Genomic DNA, 20951 nt, shown 5'->3' with positions numbered 1-20951 from the left:
AACAAAATGTCTGCTTTGTTTTTTCTTTTTTCTTTTTTTTGAAAACTGACCGTCCAAATGGTGGTTGGAGGCTCGCTGTCTTAAACTGCAGTGAAATGGAGCTGCTGCTGCTGCTGCTGAAACTGGCTTTAGCAGCCAGAAACACTGTCCTGGTTCTTGCCGTTTTTCTGGCTCCCGTTTGTCTTCCTTGTGATTCCTGTGATTTTCTGACCTTCTGTTGTGTTTCATTTCTCTGCAGTGTTTTCCAGAGGGCACAGACATGACATCTGTTCTGGACTTCTACTTTCAAGTGAGTGGAACTGTTGTCTTTTTTCTGCTCTGCCTCTGTTACTGACTGCATCCTCATCGGCCTCCTGTCGGTTTTCTAACTTCTTCCATCCGTCGTCACGATGACTGAGCCTTTTTTTTTTCTACAACTAGCTCTGTCACCGCCTGGCTGTCATTCTCAGCCCAGACGAGTGTGGGAGTGTGAGAAATCCTATAAAGTGTGTCCTCCTGTGCGTCTCCAGCTGTGCTCCATCGAGGTGACCTGCGAGAGCGCCAGCGTCATGGCCGCCACGCTGGCTAACGGCGGGATCTGCCCGATCACCGGGGAGCGAGTGCTGAGCCCGGAGGCCGTGAGGAACACCCTGAGCCTCATGCACTCCTGCGGCATGTACGACTTCTCTGGACAGTTTGCTTTCCACGTGAGTTTAAAAAAACACAACTCCAAGGTGACTCCAGGCCGCAAGACGAGTAGAATTTATTCATAGAACCGGCGTCGTGAAGAAGCTGGGAATCGATGAACCGTTTATCCCCGTAGTTGTGACTGACTCGTTCTCGAGCCGCAGCAGTGGACACACACACACACACACACACACGCCAACGCCAATCTGCTGCTGCTGCTGTCTAAGCGTCTGTGTGCTCTCCCTGCTGTAGGTCGGTCTGCCTGCCAAGTCTGGAGTGGCGGGAGGAATCTTGCTGGTCGTACCCAACGTGATGGGCATCATGTGCTGGGCGCCACCGCTGGACAGGCTGGGAAACTCTGTGAGAGGAATCCAGTTCTGCACAGTACGTAGTGTGCTGCTCCTCTTTACACATGCTCACATTGGTTTTAATATGAGCTTTATTAATCCCGCAGGAGAATTATTTCTTTAAAGTATTTCTGTCCTGAAGAGCTTGGATCAGAACTGTTCCTACATTAAACACTGGCGCTCAGTTGGTTGGTGGAAAGTCCAATCAGTGTTTGGGCTGCTTGTGATTTACATAATGAGTTATATAATAACATGAAGGACAAAGTCACAAATCACTCTATTTGCATATGAGAGAAGAAAGTTGCAAAGAATTGTATTATATTTCTATCTATGAAACACATGATTGCTGTTTTGGGTCTATAACACGGTGATGGAGAACCAACCTGAACCGATCGATCAGACTTTATCTATATATCACTTTTATTACAGGAAATGAAACCCAAAATGCCTAACAGGGTAAATACAAAGTGAAATCAGAGGAACTCCCACCTCCTGCTATTGTGTATATACACATATGAAAAAGTTAGTTAATTAAAACTATAACCCCACATACCGCCTCCTTCTATAGCGTCTGTGATCAGGAATCAAACTACTGTATAAAACGTCATCACCTAAAGGTGAGCTATTTTTTTTTTTTTATTTATAAGTTTATGACCTCTGAGGCGACTTTATTTCCTGTGTTTCAGGACCTGGTTGAGCTTTTCAACTTCCACAACTATGACAACCTGAGGCACTTCGCCAAGAAGCACGACCCCCGCCGGGAGGGAGGGGACCAGCGGGTAAGGATGCTCCACATCTCGCTCTGAGGGCAAAACCACCTGAAACCACTGGAGCCTTGACCCGTTCCCCGCATCACACACATAAATCTGAGACGGAAGTCTCTCACGCCGACCGCCATCTTACCAGTAGTCCTCAGCTAGAAACACTTTGCACTTAAAATGCACTTGTATGCATATTGGAAGAGATGAAGCCAAAGTCAGTCTGCTTGATATGACATGATCCTATTAGAGTTAAAGGAAACCACTCATCCTTTTTCCTCCGCCATCTTTGAAATGTACAGAAATTGATTCACATACTAAATGTGGTCGTGTTAGTTGGAATAGTTTGTTTTAAATGTAAGAAACTGACAATAATCCAACATATTGCACCGTTTATGCCTCAAAATTGCATTTAAATATTATGAAGTTTCACTGTTTCCATAAGCTTGGTGCCTCATGTTGTACTACAGTCTGCTTTATGCAAACTCGGGGCCTGTTTTATAAGACGCTGATTTCAAGTGAAAATGCAGAACTTCCGTAGTGTTGAGGATGTCCGTTTACACGACAACGCTGTCACTGAAAACACAACTTTTTTGAAAACGTTCCGGTTACGTCTCCAGGGAAACGTGGGCAACGCAACTTTTCTGAAACGCTGCCACCGCGCTTCCACCTCGCGGCCGTAGTAAATAGTTGTTCTGCACATGCTCAGTAGAGACGATCGGAACAAAGTTTCCTCCAGAGTGTCATGACTCCCGGTCCATATTCTCCTGGACTTGCTACTTTTATTTTGACGGTCACCGTAATAACAATCCAACTAGATCGTATGAGCTCATAGTTCTCTGCTGCGTGTGTGCTTTCATTACTAAAACTCCAGCACCCTCTAGTGGCCAACATTAAAACTACATGGTTTTCTCGGACATTGTTTTCAAAACGTTGCCGAGTAAACTTGAAACGTTTTTGAAGCAAAAACTCAAAAAAAGGCGATGCGTCTTCACTTGAACCGTTGTCTTGTAAACGGGGCCTGAATGTGACTCGTAACTTTTCCACTCGTTTTTAAACGTTTTGTCATATTTTAAAGTAAACTGCATTCTTCAGAATTATTTGTCTTTTACCAAATACTTCCATTTTTGAAAAACATGTGGACGCCCGCTTGTCAGTTTATTTTTATTTTTTTTTTAATTGTCATCACAGTGATGAGGCCGGTGTCAAATTACGGGACCCTTTAGTGCAATTCAATAAGACAACATATCAGAGCGCGCTCACCTGGTTATACGTTTCACCAGAACAATGAACTGATCGATTTATTTTATTTGACTTTGAAATAATGACGTTTCTCCAGCAGATGAAAACAAATAATCAGATCAGGTCTCATTTTAATATGCAAACTGGTTTTGGCTTTTGTCTTTGAAAAGATAATGTCACAGATCTACACACACACACACACACACACACACCTGAAGAGGCAGTGAGACTAACGTGTTGTCGTCCGTGTCGATTGAAACAGCAGCTCACCTTCGGACCGATGGATTACGAGAGCCTCCAACAAGAGCTAGCTCTGAAAGCCCCTCTGTGGAAAAAGGTGTCTCCCACGGAGTCGCACCAGGACAGCTCTACCACTGTAGTCTATAGGATGGACACTGTCAGCAAGTGACGCTTTACAAAGCCAGAGAATAATAAAAAGGAAACTCCTCCCCCCTCTAACCCTCACCTCTTACAGCAGCCGCCATCTTTCCTCGCCCCGGAATATTTATGTATATAAGTTAATGTAGAGGATTATTTATTGCTTGTGAAGCAGTTACTGTGCGGACGGACTGTGGGGAAACTTTTGCATGTATTTGTGTCGGCGGGGATGAGTCACGATTTTCCGCGCTCTCTCCCATACGGCGTGGAGAATGGCGTGGCGTTTTTTAGAAGTGGAAGGAAACGGGTGGAGCTTCGGTTCCGCTGCGTTCTTAGACCGTTTTTTTAGTCTTTTAAAAGTCACACTGGGACTCGTTTCTATTGAAACATAGCACTTAAACATAGGATTTAAATGTCGTACTAAAGGTATCGTGGGTCGTTTTTTGGGAAAAATGAGTTCTGGGACTTAATTGAGTAGGTGGGTTTTTTTTGTTTTGTTTTTTAAAACCAGGTCACGAAAGGACAAATAGTTACCGGCTAAGTTGAGTCGCTATCACTGGAGAGCAGCAGCTTGAATGGTGAATTACGAGTGATTGCACAGAGATTAGGATTATTTGTGCCTCCGTGTGTGTTTTTAACTGAGTAGAGGTCAAGAGACCTGCGTGTCGGTTGGATGGTGTAAAGTTTTGGTTTGAATTGAACCACGTTGTGGTTCTTCGTACAGTTTGAGAGAAGTGGTGTGACGCAGGATGTCTTGGTCTAGAAACAAACCCTCGTTCTACCTGAATGTAAAGCACCAAAGATTAAAGAGCCTAAATCAGAGGAGCGTCGCTCTCGCCTGTACTTGAAATACAAACGGAGCCGAGTATGGAGATCGAAGCTGTACCTGCTCCTATTAAAGACTAGTGCCCACTGCCAAACGTAGGAGAAATCCACTCAAAAACTGTCTTTTCTGGATGCGGAACCGTCAGGATTTTATTTTTTTCACTTCAAAACAGTTTAAATATATAAGACACATTAAGAATCCAGGTTGGCCTATTTTAATCTTTTTTTAATGAAATAATTACTCCCAAGTAAAAACAAAAAAAATTCACATTTTCCTTTGTCAATTGGCACTAAAAGTCATAAATTAATTGTTAAATGACATTTATAAAAATGTGCCATTGGACTCCAGTTGGCAGAGGAGAAAAACGTGATTTCCACGTTTTGTTTTGAGAAACTTTAAAGCTTTTAATTGTTGCCCTTGATCGTGAGACGACTTCGGGCCCGAACCGATTATGAATATAGGACAGTTGTGGCCTAGTGGTACAACTTGGTATTGCACCAAATCGACAGATTAATTGATTTATTTCATGTCGTTAATGACGGCCGTTGTTGTGCAGTCGTTAACTGTAACGTAAGACTGAAATTATAAAATGATTGGATGATTAAAAAAAAAAGTATTGCTTTTTCCAGGTCTTAAAGTGACGTTACCCATTTCCCACGCACTCAGTATTTTGTGAATCTGTCCTCAGACGGATGGAAAAAAAAAAAACAAACAACAAAACTTTGGACCGTCACACCACGCTCAGTATTGTCGGAATGTTCTCTCCCTGTCGGGTGTCTTACGACAATCTTCTACTGTAACGCTGAAGTCGTACAGCGGCTGGTGTAAATAGCTTTGGGGTTGGAGCAGCAGAGTGACAAACAAACAAACAAACACTGTACGTTCCGAGTTTAGAGACGGCCTCCTCTATGTAGCCCAAATACTTGCACATGAATGTTGTCATGTCAGCAGATGCCTTAGACGTCGCTCCACTGTGACTTTTGGAGGGTGTGTGTGTGTGTGTGTGTGTGTGTGTGTGTGTGTGTGTGTGTGTGTGTGTGTGTGTGTGTGTGTGTGTGTGTGTGTGTGTGTGTGTGTGTGTGTGTGTGTGTGTGTGTGTGTGTGTGTGTGTGTGTGTGTGTGTGTGTGTGTGTGTGTGTGTGTGTGTGTGTGTGTGTGTGTGTGTGTGTGTGTGTGTGTGTGTGTGTGTGTGTGTGTGTGTGTGTGTGTGTGTGTGTGTGTGTGTGTGTGTGTGTGTGTGTGTGTGTGTGTGTGTGTGTGTGTGTGTGTGTGTGTGTGTGTGTGTGTGTGTGTGTGTGTGTGTACTACTGTGACAACAGCTTGATTTTGTGTTCCATTTTCTGTCTCTCCTTGTTCATGTTTTGATTTGTGGAGCCGCCGGGTATTCAAAAGCCTTGGGATTGTTGTCCCCCTAGTGGCCGGCAGCGGTAGTTGCAGGGTGAAGCCAGTCGCAGCGTTTCCCGCAGGGATAGATTTACTTTTCACTTTCTGGTTGAAATGGGGCCGAGCTAATGCTAAACAAGTTTCCATTACTTTGTCGTATTGGAGGCGAATGATTGAGACTCGTATGGTGAATCAAAATATGCCGGTAAATTCCAGCTAGGACCACTAGGTGTCACTGTTTGACAAGAGACAAAACTATCTGACCTGCGTTCACGTCAGTTACAATATCTGGCTCAATAATAAGTATAAAGTTTTGCGGTTCACCAGTTAGGTTACTAAAACTAAGCACTAAAAGACACGGCTGTGAGTCGGATCCGGATTATCTGGAGATTAACAGGAAGGAGAATTTATCCTCCAAACAGTGGAGGGTTGTGCTCTGAGGTGATGCCACAGGTCAACCTGGAAACCTTCTAGCAACCATATTGTTTTAAAGCTCTCCTCTCCTCCTCCGTGTGCCAGACGTCTGTCCTCCTTCCCTCTGTCCTCCTTCCCTCTGTCCTCCTTCCCTCCGTCCTCCTTCCCTCCGTCCTCCTTCCCTCCGTCCTCCTTCCCTCCGTCCTCCTTCCCTCTGTCCTCCTTCCCTCCGTCCTCCTTCCCTCTGTCCTCCTTCCCTCTGTCCTCCTTCCCTCCGTCCTCCTTCCCTCCGTCCTCCTTCCCTCCGTCCTCCTTCCCTCCGTCCTCCTTCCCTCCGTCCTCCTTCCCTCTGTCCTCCTTCCCTCTGTCCTCCTTCCCTCTGTCCTCCTTCCCTCTGTCCTCCTTCCCTCCGTCCTCCTTCCCTCCGTCCTCCTTCCCTCCGTCCTCCTTCCCTCCGTCCTCCTTCCCTCCGTCCTCCTTCCCTCTGTCGTCCTCCTTCCCTCCGTCCTCCTCCTTCCCTCTGTCCTCCTTCCCTCCGTCCTCCTTCCCTCCGTCACCTCCTCCTCCCGTTTCCCTCTCGGTTTCATCCGTCCGCTGCACGCCGCTTCGACCAATCACCGCAGCCGCCCCTCTTCACTGCGCTTGAGGACTGAGCTGCATTAATCAATTTAATCAAAGTCTGCCTGAATCTTCTCCTCAAACTCTGATCATCGACCTCCCGCGGGGCTTTTGAATGCACCAGGCACCCTTTTTTTTTTTTTAAGGAACATGTCGTGTATGGGTTGTTGTTTTTTTTTTTTCTCATTTGCATGCATATTTTTGTATGAACCGATGAAAGTCTTTGATTTGATCTCCTTTCACATGTCTGTATTTATGTCTGGATTTATTTTCTTTATCGTCCACGTTATCCCCCAGTCAATTGGAAATGTGTAGATGCTCATTTAAAGGAGGGGGGGGGGGGGGTCGGGGTGTTTAAGTGAAATCTGGTGGCAATGAGACGATTACAGACCGTTTTAAACCTGTGAGTGAACTTAGAGGATAACATGTCTGCCACCAGACCAGCTTCAACCCTCCCAACCGCTCCTTGAGAATGAGCCGTTCCATTCCAGCCGCCGACTTTTGGGACTGCGAGCTTCTCCGTCAACTGATCGGGTTGTAAAACTTCCAGATTTATCTTTTGTGAAAAAGGGGAACGGCCGCTCCGGTACGAGCGGGTCCATTAGGAACCTCCGAGTGAATCCGATCAGTGGGTCTGCGCAGCTCCAGGGTCGCGGCTGGCGTTTGTCTCCATGAGGTCACGAGGCGTCCTGTCCTGCGGGAAGCCCCGCCTCCTCGGACAGGACGCTCTCGGCGTGGTGTCCAGATTTCTGTTGCCTTTTGTGTAAAGAATAAAATAAAAGGAATAAAATAAAGCACTCTTATCCATCATCTGCTCCCCTGCGCCTGCAGCTTTTCTTTAAACCAACACGTCCACCTCTCCTGCATGTCTCTGTCGCTCCTTCAGCTTCGGTCTCAAAGCGGACGCACTCATTTCATATTCACGCAAATCTTCTGCAAGTGAACTTCAAAATAAAACACTGAGGTGCAAGGGGGGGGGGGGGGGGGGGGCGTGGGTTCCGGCTGTCGGGGCGCCGCAGGACGAGTGATGAGACGGTCCCGACAAACTGAGGAGAAAATGTGTAAATCCAGCCGCTGGGGGAAACTCGAGGGTCAAAAAATCTACTTTGATATTTCCTGTCGGCGAGCAACAGGCCGCGTCGCGTAATAATGATTTAATACAAAATAAAGGTTCAACTCGTTAAGTAATAACGCCGCATTTTGTAATAGATTTCTTTATTACTTCATAATATAACATCACAAAGTGAACACTTACTGAACAAAACGACAACAAAAATAATCCGTCAATAAGAACGACACAATAAAAGGAACTGGTGGTGAATTCCTTATGTTTTTTATATTAAGAATTAATATAAAATCTAATTCCTGTCTTATTATTTTATCTGAAAGTCTGACACTAACTACTTTTTCCGTTCCTCTTTGAAGTAGAAAGAATTTAAATTAAATTTAAAGACCCTTTAAGTTGAAATTACATTTGTTTCTAAAAGCTTTGCTGACGAGACATTTTTGATGCAAAAAGTAGAATTCTCAAAATGTATTTATATTTATGTTGAGTACTTCTTTCTACTGCTAAAACCAGGTGACGAGGGTTACAGGGATATTGATGGTCGATACTTGATTCATCTTCGATTGGACAGATTGCCAAAAGTAATGATGGGAATTACAAATAATGTAATTCTTAACTGCATTTTCTGATAAACTTTGCAGCAATTTGTAATAAAGTGTTGCCTATTACAACAGTTATTACAAAATGCAGATTAAATGCACTCAGTGGCACTTAACTTCTGTTTTAATTTACAATCTGGTTTTCATTTCTTCCAGGAAAAGTAAAATACAGTTTGGTTTCTAATGTTAATCTACCAGCCACAACGATGTGGAGCTGCGTTATTCCATCGCCGTGTTGGCAGGACACGAGCAAACCAAAGAGGGACATATAATCCTAGTCCGACTGAATCTTTTTATTCTCATTATTAAACATGGAACCGTGTATATATAGATGAAGGGCAACATTTATTACATAATGCGCCGAGTTATTGAATGAAATTTGAAAAGGCATATTTTGCTATAACTTGCAATATGTAACAAGTTATTACAAAATGTGGAAAGTTTATTACAAAATGCAGCATTATTACATAATCTGGTGCTACAAGGCTGCAAAGGGATTTTTTTTCCCGGAATATTCTCCAGATTTTATTGTTTAAATTAGCTTTATATTGACATTACACTAATTTTTAGCGGCCTGACGCCGTAATAACAATCCAACTTGGTACTTTTATTTTGACAGTTGCGGTAATATCAATCCAACTTGGTACTTTTATTTTGACAGTCGCGGTAATATCAATTCAACTTGGTACTTTTATTTTGACAGTCGCGGTAATATCAATTCAACTTGGTACTTTTATTTTGACAGTCGCAGTAATAACAATCCAACTTGGTACTTTTATTTTGACAGTCGCGGTAATATCAATCCAACTTGGGACTCTTTTTTTGACAGTCGCGGTAATATCAATCCAACTTGGTACTTTTATTTTGACAGTCGCAATAATAACAATCCAACTTGGTACTTTTATTTTGACAGTCGCAGTAATAACAATTCAACTTGGTACTTTTATTTTGACAGTCGCAGTAATATCAATCCAACTTGGGACTTTTATTTTGACAGTCGCAGTAATATCAATCCAACTTGGTACTTTTATTTTGACAGTCGCAGTAATATCAATTCAACTTGGTACTTTTATTTTGACAGTCGCTGTAATATCAATCCAGCTTGGTTGTTGTTCCATATGAATGTCCGTGTTCTCACGTCGTTAACGTTAACGTTGTATTGTTCTCTGCCAGAATGTGGTTTCATTACAAGAACAAGCAGCGCCCACTAGTGGCCCAACATGGAAACTGCATCGCTCTCAGCTCGAACCCTCAGTGACGTCACCGGGGGCCTCGGAGAAATGAACCAATGAGCAGCTCCTCTGGCGCCTGCAGGGTTTGTTCTGAAAGCTGCTTTTATACCAGCCACTCCCACCAGGGGGCACTGTTGGATGTTTTTGTATTGAAACCACACTTATGGAGAACGACACGCTATAAACGATAACGGGAGAACGCGGATATATAATCCCGAATATTGATAATCACACAGCCGATAACGACGGATGTTCCAGTCAGTCGCCGCGTCTCACTGCTAACGACGTAGCATTAGCGTTAGCATCAGGCCTCACCACGGACCGAGGAGAAGATTTACTGGACATCCAACTCTATTTTGTACCAGAATGAATAAAAAAGTGATGTTATATCTTCATTAAACCTGCTAAAGATTTAAGTTTATGTAAAAGTGGAAGAGAAGGGCTGAGCGAGGTTTTAAAAGATCAGATCGGACTTAAGTAATCGCCCGCGGAGAAATTCAGTCGTCACTGCAGCAACACTTAAAGACAGGCAGGATAGCTGCACACAAGAGAATAAACTAGATAAATAGATAATTAGATAAATATATATGCATATACAGTTCAGTAGTATTAATGATATTTACAGTATTCGTAGTACAACGCGTGGCGGGACGGTGGGGATTTGAAACGACGTGAAAGAAAAGAACTTTTCCCCCCAAAAGATTCTAGTTGGAGTTCGTGACAACTGTTAGTTTACTTTTAGTACTTTATGGGTTATTATGCAGTACTCTAACTACTCGGTAGAAAAAGGTGTACTGCTGTTTGTTTGTTTGTTTGTTTGTTTGTCGTCCTGCATGATGAGTCAGCAGTCTGATTCCAGTTCCTCTTGTATGACGGTAAGTCTTTATAGCAGCAGGAGCGTTTGTCTTTATTATCGTATTTAAGTATTAATAAACATGTTTCAGATGAGAATACCTTTGTATACTCCTGTACACATTAAAGAAAGCCTGTATCTAATGATGCACTATGTGAATTATTACATTTTGTAAAAATAATTAAAAACCTTTTTTTTCTCTTCTTTTTTAAGCTGTTTTAGTTCTCATCACTATTTTCTGTTATTTTCTCTTTATGGCTCTTTTAACCTTTTAAAGTCATTATTAGTTGATTTTTCCTTTTTAACTGTTCCAGTGTTCTCGGAACTTTCATGTTTAGTTTTTTAGCCATTTTAATCTTTTGTTTTATTCGGAGCTTTTAGTGATTTAAGCTTTTATTTTTATTTTTTATTCTTTTGTGTTTTAATTGTTTTTTAAAGAAGCAATTTTAGCCCTTTTCAAGCCACATTTGAGCTTTTTTAAAGCATTTCATAAACTTTCATAGTTCTAATAGTTTATTTATTTTTTTATTCCCTTTTTTCTTAGTTTTATTTAAATTTTAGCAGTTTTTTCCTTTTTTTAAATTTTTTTTTTTTCTCTTCTATTTTCAAGCATTTTTTTTTTAACTGCTTTTAGTCAATTTAGTTGTTTTTTTTAACTGTTTTAATTGTGTGTGTGTGTGTGTGTGTGTGTGTGTGTGTGTGTGTGTGTGTGTGTGTGTGTGTGTAGGTCAAGTCCGTCATCAACCTGCTGTTTGCCGCCTACACCGGCGACGTGTCGGCCCTGAGGAGGTGAGACACAAACAAAGATGTGGGTGGAGCAGGTGGAGGTTCTGTCAACCAGTGGAGGAACTCTGCTGCTCTAGAACGCCGCTCCTTCATTTACCGGCTGATGTTTACATTAATGGCCGCCGCTCGCCGCTAAAACAAGAAAGACGCCTGAAGGTCAGGTCGTTGAGGTTCTTCCTGTCTGCAGGTTTGCGCTGTCGTCCATGGACATGGAGCAGAGGGACTACGACTCCAGAACGGCGCTCCACGTGGCGGCGGCTGAAGGTAAAACACAAAGACGTGGCGACGCGTTCCGGCGGGGGGAAGTTGGCGGCAGATTTCAGCTCCTCCAGAGGTCCTCTGTTGAGTTGAGGTCGAGACATGAGACATTTTACTATCGTTCTGCCGTTAAACTCGGTTTTATTTTATTTCTCTCTGAACCGCTTTGATGAGCTTCAGATGACTTTGTTCCTCCAGCGAAGCAGCCCCACAGCATGATGGTACCTCCACCGTGCGGGACTTTTCCTCCGGCGGCCGTTAGCTAAACTGATGACCTGCGTCGGTTCATAGATTCAACATGATCCTTGGAAATATTTTTTAAAAATGCAACGTGAAGTAACGTGAAGCAATGTAACGTGAGGCAACGCGACGTGAGGCAACGCGACGTGAGGCAACGCGACGTGAGGCAACGCGACGTGAGGCAACGCGACGTGAGGCAACGCGACGTGAGGCAACGTAACGTGAGGCAACGTAACGTAAGGCAACGTAACGTGAAGCAACGTAACGTGAAGCAACGTAACGTGAAGCAACGTAACGTAAGGCAACGTAACGTAAGGCAACGTAACGTGAAGCAACGTAACGTGAAGCAACGTAACGTGAAGCAACGTAACGTGAAGCAACGTAAAGCAACGTAAAGTGAAGCAACGTAAAGCAACGCAACGTAAAGCAATGCAACGTAAAGCAACGCAACGTGAAGCAACGTGAAGCAACGTAACGTGAAGCAACGTAACGTGAAGCAACGTAACGTGAAGCAACGTAACGTAAGGCAACGTAACGTGAAGCAACGTAACGTGAAGCAACGTAACGTGAAGCAACGTAAAGCAACGTAAAGTGAAGCAACGTAACGTGAAGCAACGTAACGTGAAGCAACGTAACGTGAAGCAACATAACGTAAGGCAACGTAACGTGAAGCAACGTAACGTGAAGCAACGTAACGTGAAGCAACGTGAAGCAACGTAAAGCAACGTAAAGTGAAGCAACGTAAGGTAAAGCAACGTAACGTAAAGCAACGTAACGTGAAGCAACGTAACGTGAAGCAACGTAACGTGAAGCAACGTATCGTGAAGCAACGCAACGTGAAGCAACGCAACGTGAAGCAACGCAACGTGAAGCAACGTAACGTGAAGCAATGTAACGTGAAGCAACGTAACGTAAAGCAACGTAACGTGAAGGAACGTAACGTGAAGCAATCTAACGTGAAGCAACGTAACGTAAAGCAACGTAACATGAAGCAACGTAACGTAAAGCAATGTAACGTGAAGCAACGTAACGTAAAGCAACGTAACGTGAAGCAACGTAACGTGAAGCAATCTAACGTGAAGCAACGTAAAGCAACGTAACGTGAAGCAATGTAACGTGAAGCAACGTAACGTAAAGCAACGTAACGTGAAGCAACGTAACGTAAAGCAATGTAACGTGAAGCAACGTAACGTAAAGCAACGTAACGTGAAGCAACGTAACGTGAAGCAACGTAACGTGAAGCAACGTAACGTGAAGCAACGTAACGTGAAGCAATCTAACGTGAAGCAACGTAAAGCAACGTAACGTGAAGCAACATAATGTGAAGCAACGTAACGTGAAGCAACGTAAAGCAACGCAACGTAAAGCAACGCAACGTAAAGCAACGCAACGTGAAGCAACGTGAAGCAACGTAACGTGAAGCAACGTAACGTGAAGCAACGTAACGTGAAGCAACGTAACGTAAGGCAACGTAACGTGAAGCAACGTAACGTGAAGCAACGTAACGTGAAGCAACGTAACGTAAGGCAACGTAACGTGAAGCAACGTAACGTGAAGCAACGTAAAGCAACGTAAAGTGAAGCAACGTAACGTGAAGCAACGTAACGTGAAGCAACGTAACGTGAAGCAACATAACGTAAGGCAACGTAACGTGAAGCAACGTAACGTGAAGCAACGTGAAGCAACGTAAAGCAACGTAAAGTGAAGCAACGTAAGGTAAAGCAACGTAACGTAAAGCAACGTAACGTGAAGCAACGTAACGTGAAGCAACGTATCGTGAAGCAACGCAACGTGAAGCAACGCAACGTGAAGCAACGCAACGTGAAGCAACGCAACGTGAAGCAACGTAACGTGAAGCAATGTAACGTGAAGCAACGTAACGTAAAGCAACGTAACGTGAAGCAATCTAACGTGAAGCAACGTAACATGAAGCAACGTAACGTAAAGCAATGTAACGTGAAGCAACGTAACGTAAAGCAACGTAACGTAAAGCAACGTAACGTGAAGCAACGTAACGTGAAGCAATCTAACGTGAAGCAACGTAAAGCAACGTAACGTGAAGCAACATAATGTGAAGCAACATAATGTGAAGCAACGTAACGTGAAGCAACGTAAAGCAACGTAACGTGAAGCGACGCGACGTGAAGCGACGCGACGTGAAGCGACGCAACGTGAAGCGATGCAACATGAAGCAACATATTGCCATAAAACAAAATGACATGCAACGCAAAGCCACTCCGTGCCACGCAACACTGAGCCACGTAGCATAACATCACGCAATGTGACGCCACGCCACAAGCAAATGCAGCGCGGCGCATCGTGACGCCACACAACGTAACGTAACGGCGGGTGATGCAACGCCAAGCTGGAAACCTTTCCTCCTCAAACGTTGCAGCTGCTGAACGGAGCTGAATAGACTTTCTTCTGTCCAGAACAATTAACAAAGAACAAATAAACATGATGTTTAAACGGTTTCTGCTTCCTGAATAGGAAGGTTGTTGAGGTTTGACAAACGCTGCCTTCTCCCTTCAGGACACACGGAGGTGGTGCGCTTCCTGCTGGAGGCCTGCAAGGTCAACCCGGTGCCCCGAGACCGGTGAGTCCACAGAACCTCAGTCTGCAATCCAGAGCATCACTGAACCCTGGAGAACCAGACTACACTAGTGAGGAAACTGAATGATGTCGTATAGCGCTTAAAATGTAAACTGGGAGCGATTATCAGAGTGAGTGGATCAATACAGCTGAAGACGAAAATGTTAAAATGACAAATACTAAAGTAAAACATATTAAATATTAACACAACAGGACAAAGAATCAGAAATACTTTAGTAATCCCTTGTGACATAGCTCCACACAGCATGAATAGGATATTAAGGTAAATGTCCACATACTCACAGGCAAACACAACTTAGTAATACACAAATATAAACGTATAAATTCAGATAAAATGAAGTTGTTCAGGAATACTTATGGCTCAATGGAGAGAATACATCAAATAATCATGTTGTGATTATTGTAAGTTTATTCATTCATCTATTTATTCTCCATCACTAAAGGCCTCAGGCACAGATTGGAATGTCCCAGGATGTGGATAAATTCAATTATATATATATATATATATAGTTTTTATTTATTTCTATTATGTCTTTTTTTATTGTTAATTCTTAATGTCCACATTTGTTTCATATTTTGATATTTTAATAATTTCAATATAAATGTAATAAATATAATTTAAATATCCAGAATGTTTCTCTCTTTGTGCCCCGTTTACACGTTTCAAGTGAAAACGCATTATTTTTGGTTTCTCGTTACCGAGAACTTGGACGTCTTTGTGGCGACATTTTAAAAACGCTGAAGTTGTAAACACATATAAGTCCATCAAATAATTAATTCCAAAGTGCTTTTAAAATGAACGTAACCAGGAAGTGGCAGCCGGAACAGGAGACGACGTTTCTTTCTTTTCTTTTCTTTTTGTTTTAAACGGTTTTGTTGTGATTGTGGTGCAGGTGGGGAAACACTCCGATGGAGGAGGCGGTGCACTTCGGCCACCATGACGTGGTCACCATCCTGCAGAGCCACCAGGACAAATACCCGGGCAGCGGCGCCGCCGCCGCCGCCGACCAGCAGAGCGTGGAGAAGAGCCTGGACAGTCTGCTGTAGGCTGACGGCTGGAGGCTGGAGGCTGACGGCTGGAGGCTGGAGGCTGGAGGCTGGAGGCTGTAGGCTGGAGGCTGACGGCTGGAGGCTGGAGGCTGGAGGCTGGAGGCTGGAGGCTGGAGGCTGACGGCTGACGGCTGACGGCTGACGGCTGACCTCCCCTCTGGAGCTCCTGACGCTCAGGCTTTCCCCGACCCGCCCTCGGTTCCTACTTTGTTGTGTCCAGTTTGGTTTGATGTGCTTTGCTTTCCCGCTGTAAATCACTGCTCCGCCTCCTGTCCACCCCCACCCTCTTACCATGTGTGTGTGTGAACGGCGGCGCCTTATCACTGCTATTTAACTGATGCAATATCTGAACATCTGCTGTGTTGAAAGTATATTATTCATGTAGTTTTTCTAGAATAGACGTTTCTCATAAAGCCTATCCGTTTGTTTCTCTCTCCATGTCAGCTCCATACTTAAATAACGTCTACGGACTCAACAACTTCACTCGTTGTTGAGAGTTGGCGGTTTTAACGGGGGCGCTAAATCAAACTTAACAGAAACCTGCTGTGCAACTTTAGATTTGTGTTTTAAAAAGTCATTTCTGGTGGTTGACTGGCTTAAACCTGCTTGTTGTGTGAACTGCAGCAAACTCATCACACCACCTTGTGGTACAAAATCTGAATTGCAAGACTAAACAGGCCGACCAGAGTCAGTTTTGTGATGCAAGCAGATTGTTTTGGGTCAAAAAGATGCACATGCAACAAAAATATTGCGCTCTGCAACTTTACAGCCACGGCTCAGCTTTTTTTTTTTTTTTTTTAGGGTAGCATTCTAATTTAATCCTAAAAAATTAGCCGATGTCGGGGGTCTGCAACCAACAGAAACGTGTGACTACATGACCCCTCTGTAGTGACTTGCTGATGCTTTCACCACATTACACGTGATTAAACACTGGGTTACATTATAGTTAGAAAAAGTAAAAGAAGCTTAATTAAGTTAAACTTCAAAAATTATTAAAATAGCAAAAATGAAGCCACTAGAAAATTAATTATTCAAGAGGAAACAAATTTGGAAGAAAAAAAGGAGCTAAAACAGCTAAAATGGTAAAAAAAAGATAAAATAACTAAAAACAAAAAAAAACTTAAATCACTAGAAAAGGAAAAAAAGAACAAAATAATAGCTAAAATAGGCAATTCCTCTAGAATCTTAAACAAGCCAAAATCCCTTAAATTGCACAAGAAAACAAAAAGCTGTGATAATTAAAACATCTTGAACCAGTAAAAAAATGTAAAAAGGAAAAATAAAACGGCTAAAAATGCCTGAAAAGAGAAAAAACTGGTTGTTTTTTTTATTGGCTAAAACAGCAACAGATATCGAAGATATAAAGGCGACAAAGGTCAGATTAACTCAAACGGTTAAAATACCTGGAACCACAAGAAAATATCTGATAAAATCATCAAAAAAACAGTTTTTTTGTTCCAGAAGAATCCCTGAAAAGTTTCATACTTCAACAGTAGTTCAGACCACGCCCCCCTTCTGTTTTGACCACGCCCTCGTGCTGGCCCTGCCCCTTCCGTTGACCCCGCCCCCTTTGTGTCCGTAAACAGCATTGAGCAGTTTGTAGGATGAGCAGCGGATCGTGTGTGTGTGTGTGTGTGTGTGTGTGTGTGTGTGTGTGTGTGTGTGTGTGTGTGTGTGTGTGTGTGTGTGTGTGTGTGTGTGTGTGTGTGTGTGTGTGTGTGTGTGTGTGTGTGTGTGTGTGTGGTACATCACATGGTTCCTTGTTCATGGTTTTTATGCAGCTGCTCCCAGCGATTGTACTGCGAATGTATTCTACAGTGGAAAACACAAGCAATAGAAAACAGGGTGTTTTCTATTTGAGGTAAAGACGTTTATTTTTTCCCAAAAGGTGTGTGAAGGTTTATGATAAAGATCGTTACATTTCTGTGTGCGTGTGTGCGTGTGCGTGTGTGTGTGTGTGTGTGTGCGCGTGTGTGTGTGTGTGTGTGTGTGTGATGGGAAATGGGATCACGTTTGTCTTTTTCTTATTTTCTTTAATTTCCTCTTGTGAAATTTTAAATATATCTATATATGTGCAAACATGCATTATACAAACTATAACTGTACTAAAACAAAAGTGTTTCTACTCAGAGTTTAATGTAGATGTACTGTAACATTCCACGTGTTGTTCAAGGAAAACTACAACATAAAGAGCTGAAACAGTGACGGAGACTTTATTTCAAATACATTAAAAAAAAAATCGCTGATGACAACCTGGAGAAACGTCCACAGAGATAGAAGAGTCGAACCGGGGGCGACGTAAACCACATTGGCAGCTTTTCAAGTCAAGCAGCATTTTGAGGAGAGAAAATTAGATCATCTAAGAAAAATAAATAAATAAATAAGACTCAATCGAAAATGTTGACATCTTCTGTGGTGAACAAGGTGAATTTGAAAGGAAAACAAAGTCCAGTGTAAAACATGAGCTGGAACGACGTTTCTCTTCAGACTTCTCTTCTTGCATCGACAAAGAAACTCACTGTCACTGCAGCACCACTGATCTCTGGCTGTGAGCGTTGCTGCCCCCTGCTGGTCACTTCTGGCTCTCAGTGTTGTGCTTTGATTTCAACTTGGACTTAAAACAGTGCGCCCCCAGTGGGCACATGAGGAAAAGCAACTCCTGTTTTTTTTAAATTTAGAAATTTGTTAAGTTTATTAAGGTCATCTGAAGGGCCGCAGGTTTGGCAGCCCAGCTTTAATGCTTGATTTTATTGAAACTATGAGTCTATTTAAACGTTTATACCGGTGATATTTGTAACGTGGTTGATATGAAACACATGTTTATCTTTACAAAAGTTTCACGACAGTGACGATTTACTGCGGCGGTGGCTCCGCCATCATAGTCATTATAAAGAATAGACGCCTCATTCCGTGCTGGAGAGCAATCGGGAGTTGCCGCCATATTTGGATGGGGCATCTCGCTCTGGGATAGCACCAGAGTCAACCGGAGATAACGCACAACGAGCAGCTTTGCTCGCGTTTTGTGTTCTGTCCTTTGTTTCTGCAGCTTATTTTAGACATACTCACATATACATTTTTACATATTAGATAGATAGATAGATAGATAGATAGATACTAAAAAAACAAAGTGTAATACTAATGTCGACAGATGTCTGGTGTGTGTGTGTGTGTGTGTGTGTCTGAATTGGTGACAAAAAATTAAATCGACTCGCAAGACACAAAAACAAAAATATGAAGACGTGTTATTGGTGTGTAGATGAGTGAGAGAGAACAAGAGAAACCACTGCAAATGATCAATCTGTTTCTTAATTTATAGCACATTTATAGAAATGTGTGATGAAGCATAATACAAAGTGTTTCAGCATGAAAGCACGTACTTTTTACGTGTAAAAACTCGGGGAGCTCTGATTATGATAGTTGGACTTCACCTTTCTCAGTACAAATAAACGCACTGGAGACGCGTGGTGACCTATCCAAGATGGCGTCGCATGGTGACCTATCCAAGATGGCGTCGCAGCTCCGCCACGGTGAAGAGATAAAAACTCATGTTGTGGATGTTTGCCGTGATTCCTGTCTACCGGTCGGTGTAAATAAATAAAGTTAATATGGAGAAAGCTTCTCTCGATCATTCTGCAATATTGACAGTTGCTGACTCACTCGATTTGTTCACGTTTGAGCTGCGACACTTTCACTTTCGATTGAATTCGAGCTGCGCAAGACAACACATCTAATCATTGGCAGCAGGACTTTCTCACTTTTCCACCGCACAGTCTGGACTTTTCTACTTTGACTAGAAAGTCGGTGGACGTTGACTTCAGTGTTCTTGTTGAAGCTCAAATGTAAATGAGAGCAGCTGTACTCACCAGTATTTGAGAGACTCCAGGAGAAGTTAGTAGAAAGACTCTCACACACAAATCCAAAGTTTTGTCTGAAGAACTTCATACTTCATTGGAGGAAGCAGCTGGAGGACCTTCCCTTTCCTGTCTCCTCCTCCCAGCTTTACACTTTTTTCATTTCAGGCCATGAACTTCCACAAGAGACTCTTTTCTTGCAATCAGAGCAGAATAAATGTGACAATTGAATGAAATAATGTTTTAATCTATAATTAAGTGGACTTCATGGAGATGGCTTGTGGGACAGTGGAGGAAACTATGAGATGGAGGCAGATGATGGCCGCCTCTGAAGAGAGCAGCTAAAAGAAGAAGTTCCAGGTTTAATGAAAAATGTCTGCAGCAGCTTTATTTCTCAAATTTTGATTTTCAGCAAAGATTCAAAGGAACATACAGCATCCATGCATAGCTTTTTCTTTTTTCCAAAGTGTCTCACATTTGTAGGAATGGGTTGTTCAAGGCTTCCTATTGACTCTCCAGTGTCTTAGACGCATTTGGCGTGTGTCCCAGCAGGGGGCGCTCCAGGAAAACGCATCAGAGGCAGCAGCTTTGCCTTCGTTGCTCAGTGGAGCTTCAGGTAAACAACATGAGGGAACGGACGTTGAGGCCTTGGCAGCTTACAATCAGCTGCTTCTTCAGCGGAACATTAAACTGGACAGGTGACGCCTCGGCACTTCACAAGAGGGGTCAGAGAAGACCCTACCTGCTCTGGAGACTCCGGTCCTAGAGCAGGGGACACTCCCGAAGAGCTTTGGTGGGATCGTCCATGTTGGACTGGGTGGTCCACTGGAGAGGATCATCAAGGAGGCCAGCTCGGTCCTCGATGAGAGGAGAAGGAGGGCTCAGCTGTCTCCTCTCATGGACAATGAGTCCCACTCCACGGAGACACCCCGGGAGCATTGCAGAGCTCCTTGAGCGGTCCTTCCTCCCTGGAGCTGTGAGACTGTACAACCTGGAAATCAAACACCTCAAAGAACTCATTCTGGGTCTGACACTAGATACTAGAAGCTTCCATCTTGTTTGACCTCTTTCCTCTGGTACTCGGTGTCATTGACTCATCGCTTTGGGTTTGTCGGAAATGATGGAGCTATAACATCAGGTCACCCGCCTTGGTAAAGGCCACAGAGGCATTAACTGAAGACTGATTGCTGGAAACCAGATTTCATTTGAATAAACTGCAGCACTCTGTTCACACCTCATTTGAATGCTGTCAAACTCTTTAGACGGATGATGGACTCAGTTGAGCTTGTGAGGATAAAGAACCCAGACGCAGACCTCACCTGTGATTTAGAGTTCAGACATCTTGAAGCGAGTCGCCAGTGGAGCAGCGTCTCAGTTCACCTCTCCGGCTCTCCTTCACCCCTGAGCCTTCGTGTGTGTTTGGCAACGATTTCAGTGAAGAGCGAACAAGGTAGGAGTCTCTTCATTTGATTTCTGTTTGGATGTTTCTCTGTTCATGTATGGAAACATGTAGGACGGAGATTTCAATTTCAGGACCTTTAGTGGCCATGAACCTCAAGGAAAGACTTCAGCACTCGTCTTTATTTAGTCCAGAAACCAATGAAACAGCACAATATCATCAGCATAGAAATATTTCAATTATTTCAGCCAAACTTAAAGTGGATAGAAATTCAAAAAATGTCATTTGTAAACATTTAACCAGTACTCAGATTACTCTAGCTTGGCTTGCACACACCATTGGTGAGTGAATGAGTGAATGTGACTGCTGACA

General features: G+C 43.2%; 1 protein-coding gene across 3 annotated transcripts in view; it reads left to right on the top strand.

The window, feature by feature from the left end:
• The window catches only part of glsb (glutaminase b), a 41078-nt gene extending 24491 nt beyond the window's left edge, over positions 1-16587 (top strand). The window contains exons 11-18 of one of the 3 annotated variants that reach the window (XM_080478715.1): positions 239-289; positions 510-686; positions 919-1050; positions 1700-1792; positions 11110-11171; positions 11356-11432; positions 14199-14262; positions 15173-16587. In XM_080478715.1, the coding sequence (XP_080334841.1) occupies positions 239-289; positions 510-686; positions 919-1050; positions 1700-1792; positions 11110-11171; positions 11356-11432; positions 14199-14262; positions 15173-15326 (810 nt within the window). In that variant the 3' untranslated portion in view covers positions 15327-16587. Of the gene's footprint in view, positions 1-238; positions 290-509; positions 687-918; positions 1051-1699; positions 1793-3275; positions 4914-11109; positions 11172-11355; positions 11433-14198; positions 14263-15172 lie in introns of those variants that run through there. The other 2 variants (XM_080478716.1, XM_080478717.1) reach the window with 2 other exon arrangements.
• The last annotated feature ends 4364 nt before the right edge of the window (positions 16588-20951 follow it).

The sequence above is a fragment of the Lipophrys pholis genome, assembly GCF_963383615.2.
Source record: "Lipophrys pholis genome assembly, chromosome: 13".
In the NCBI taxonomy this organism is placed as follows: Eukaryota; Metazoa; Chordata; class Actinopteri; order Blenniiformes; family Blenniidae; genus Lipophrys; species Lipophrys pholis.
The sequence above is the reverse complement of the archived record's forward strand: the minus strand, read 5'-3'. Positions and strand labels throughout refer to the sequence as shown.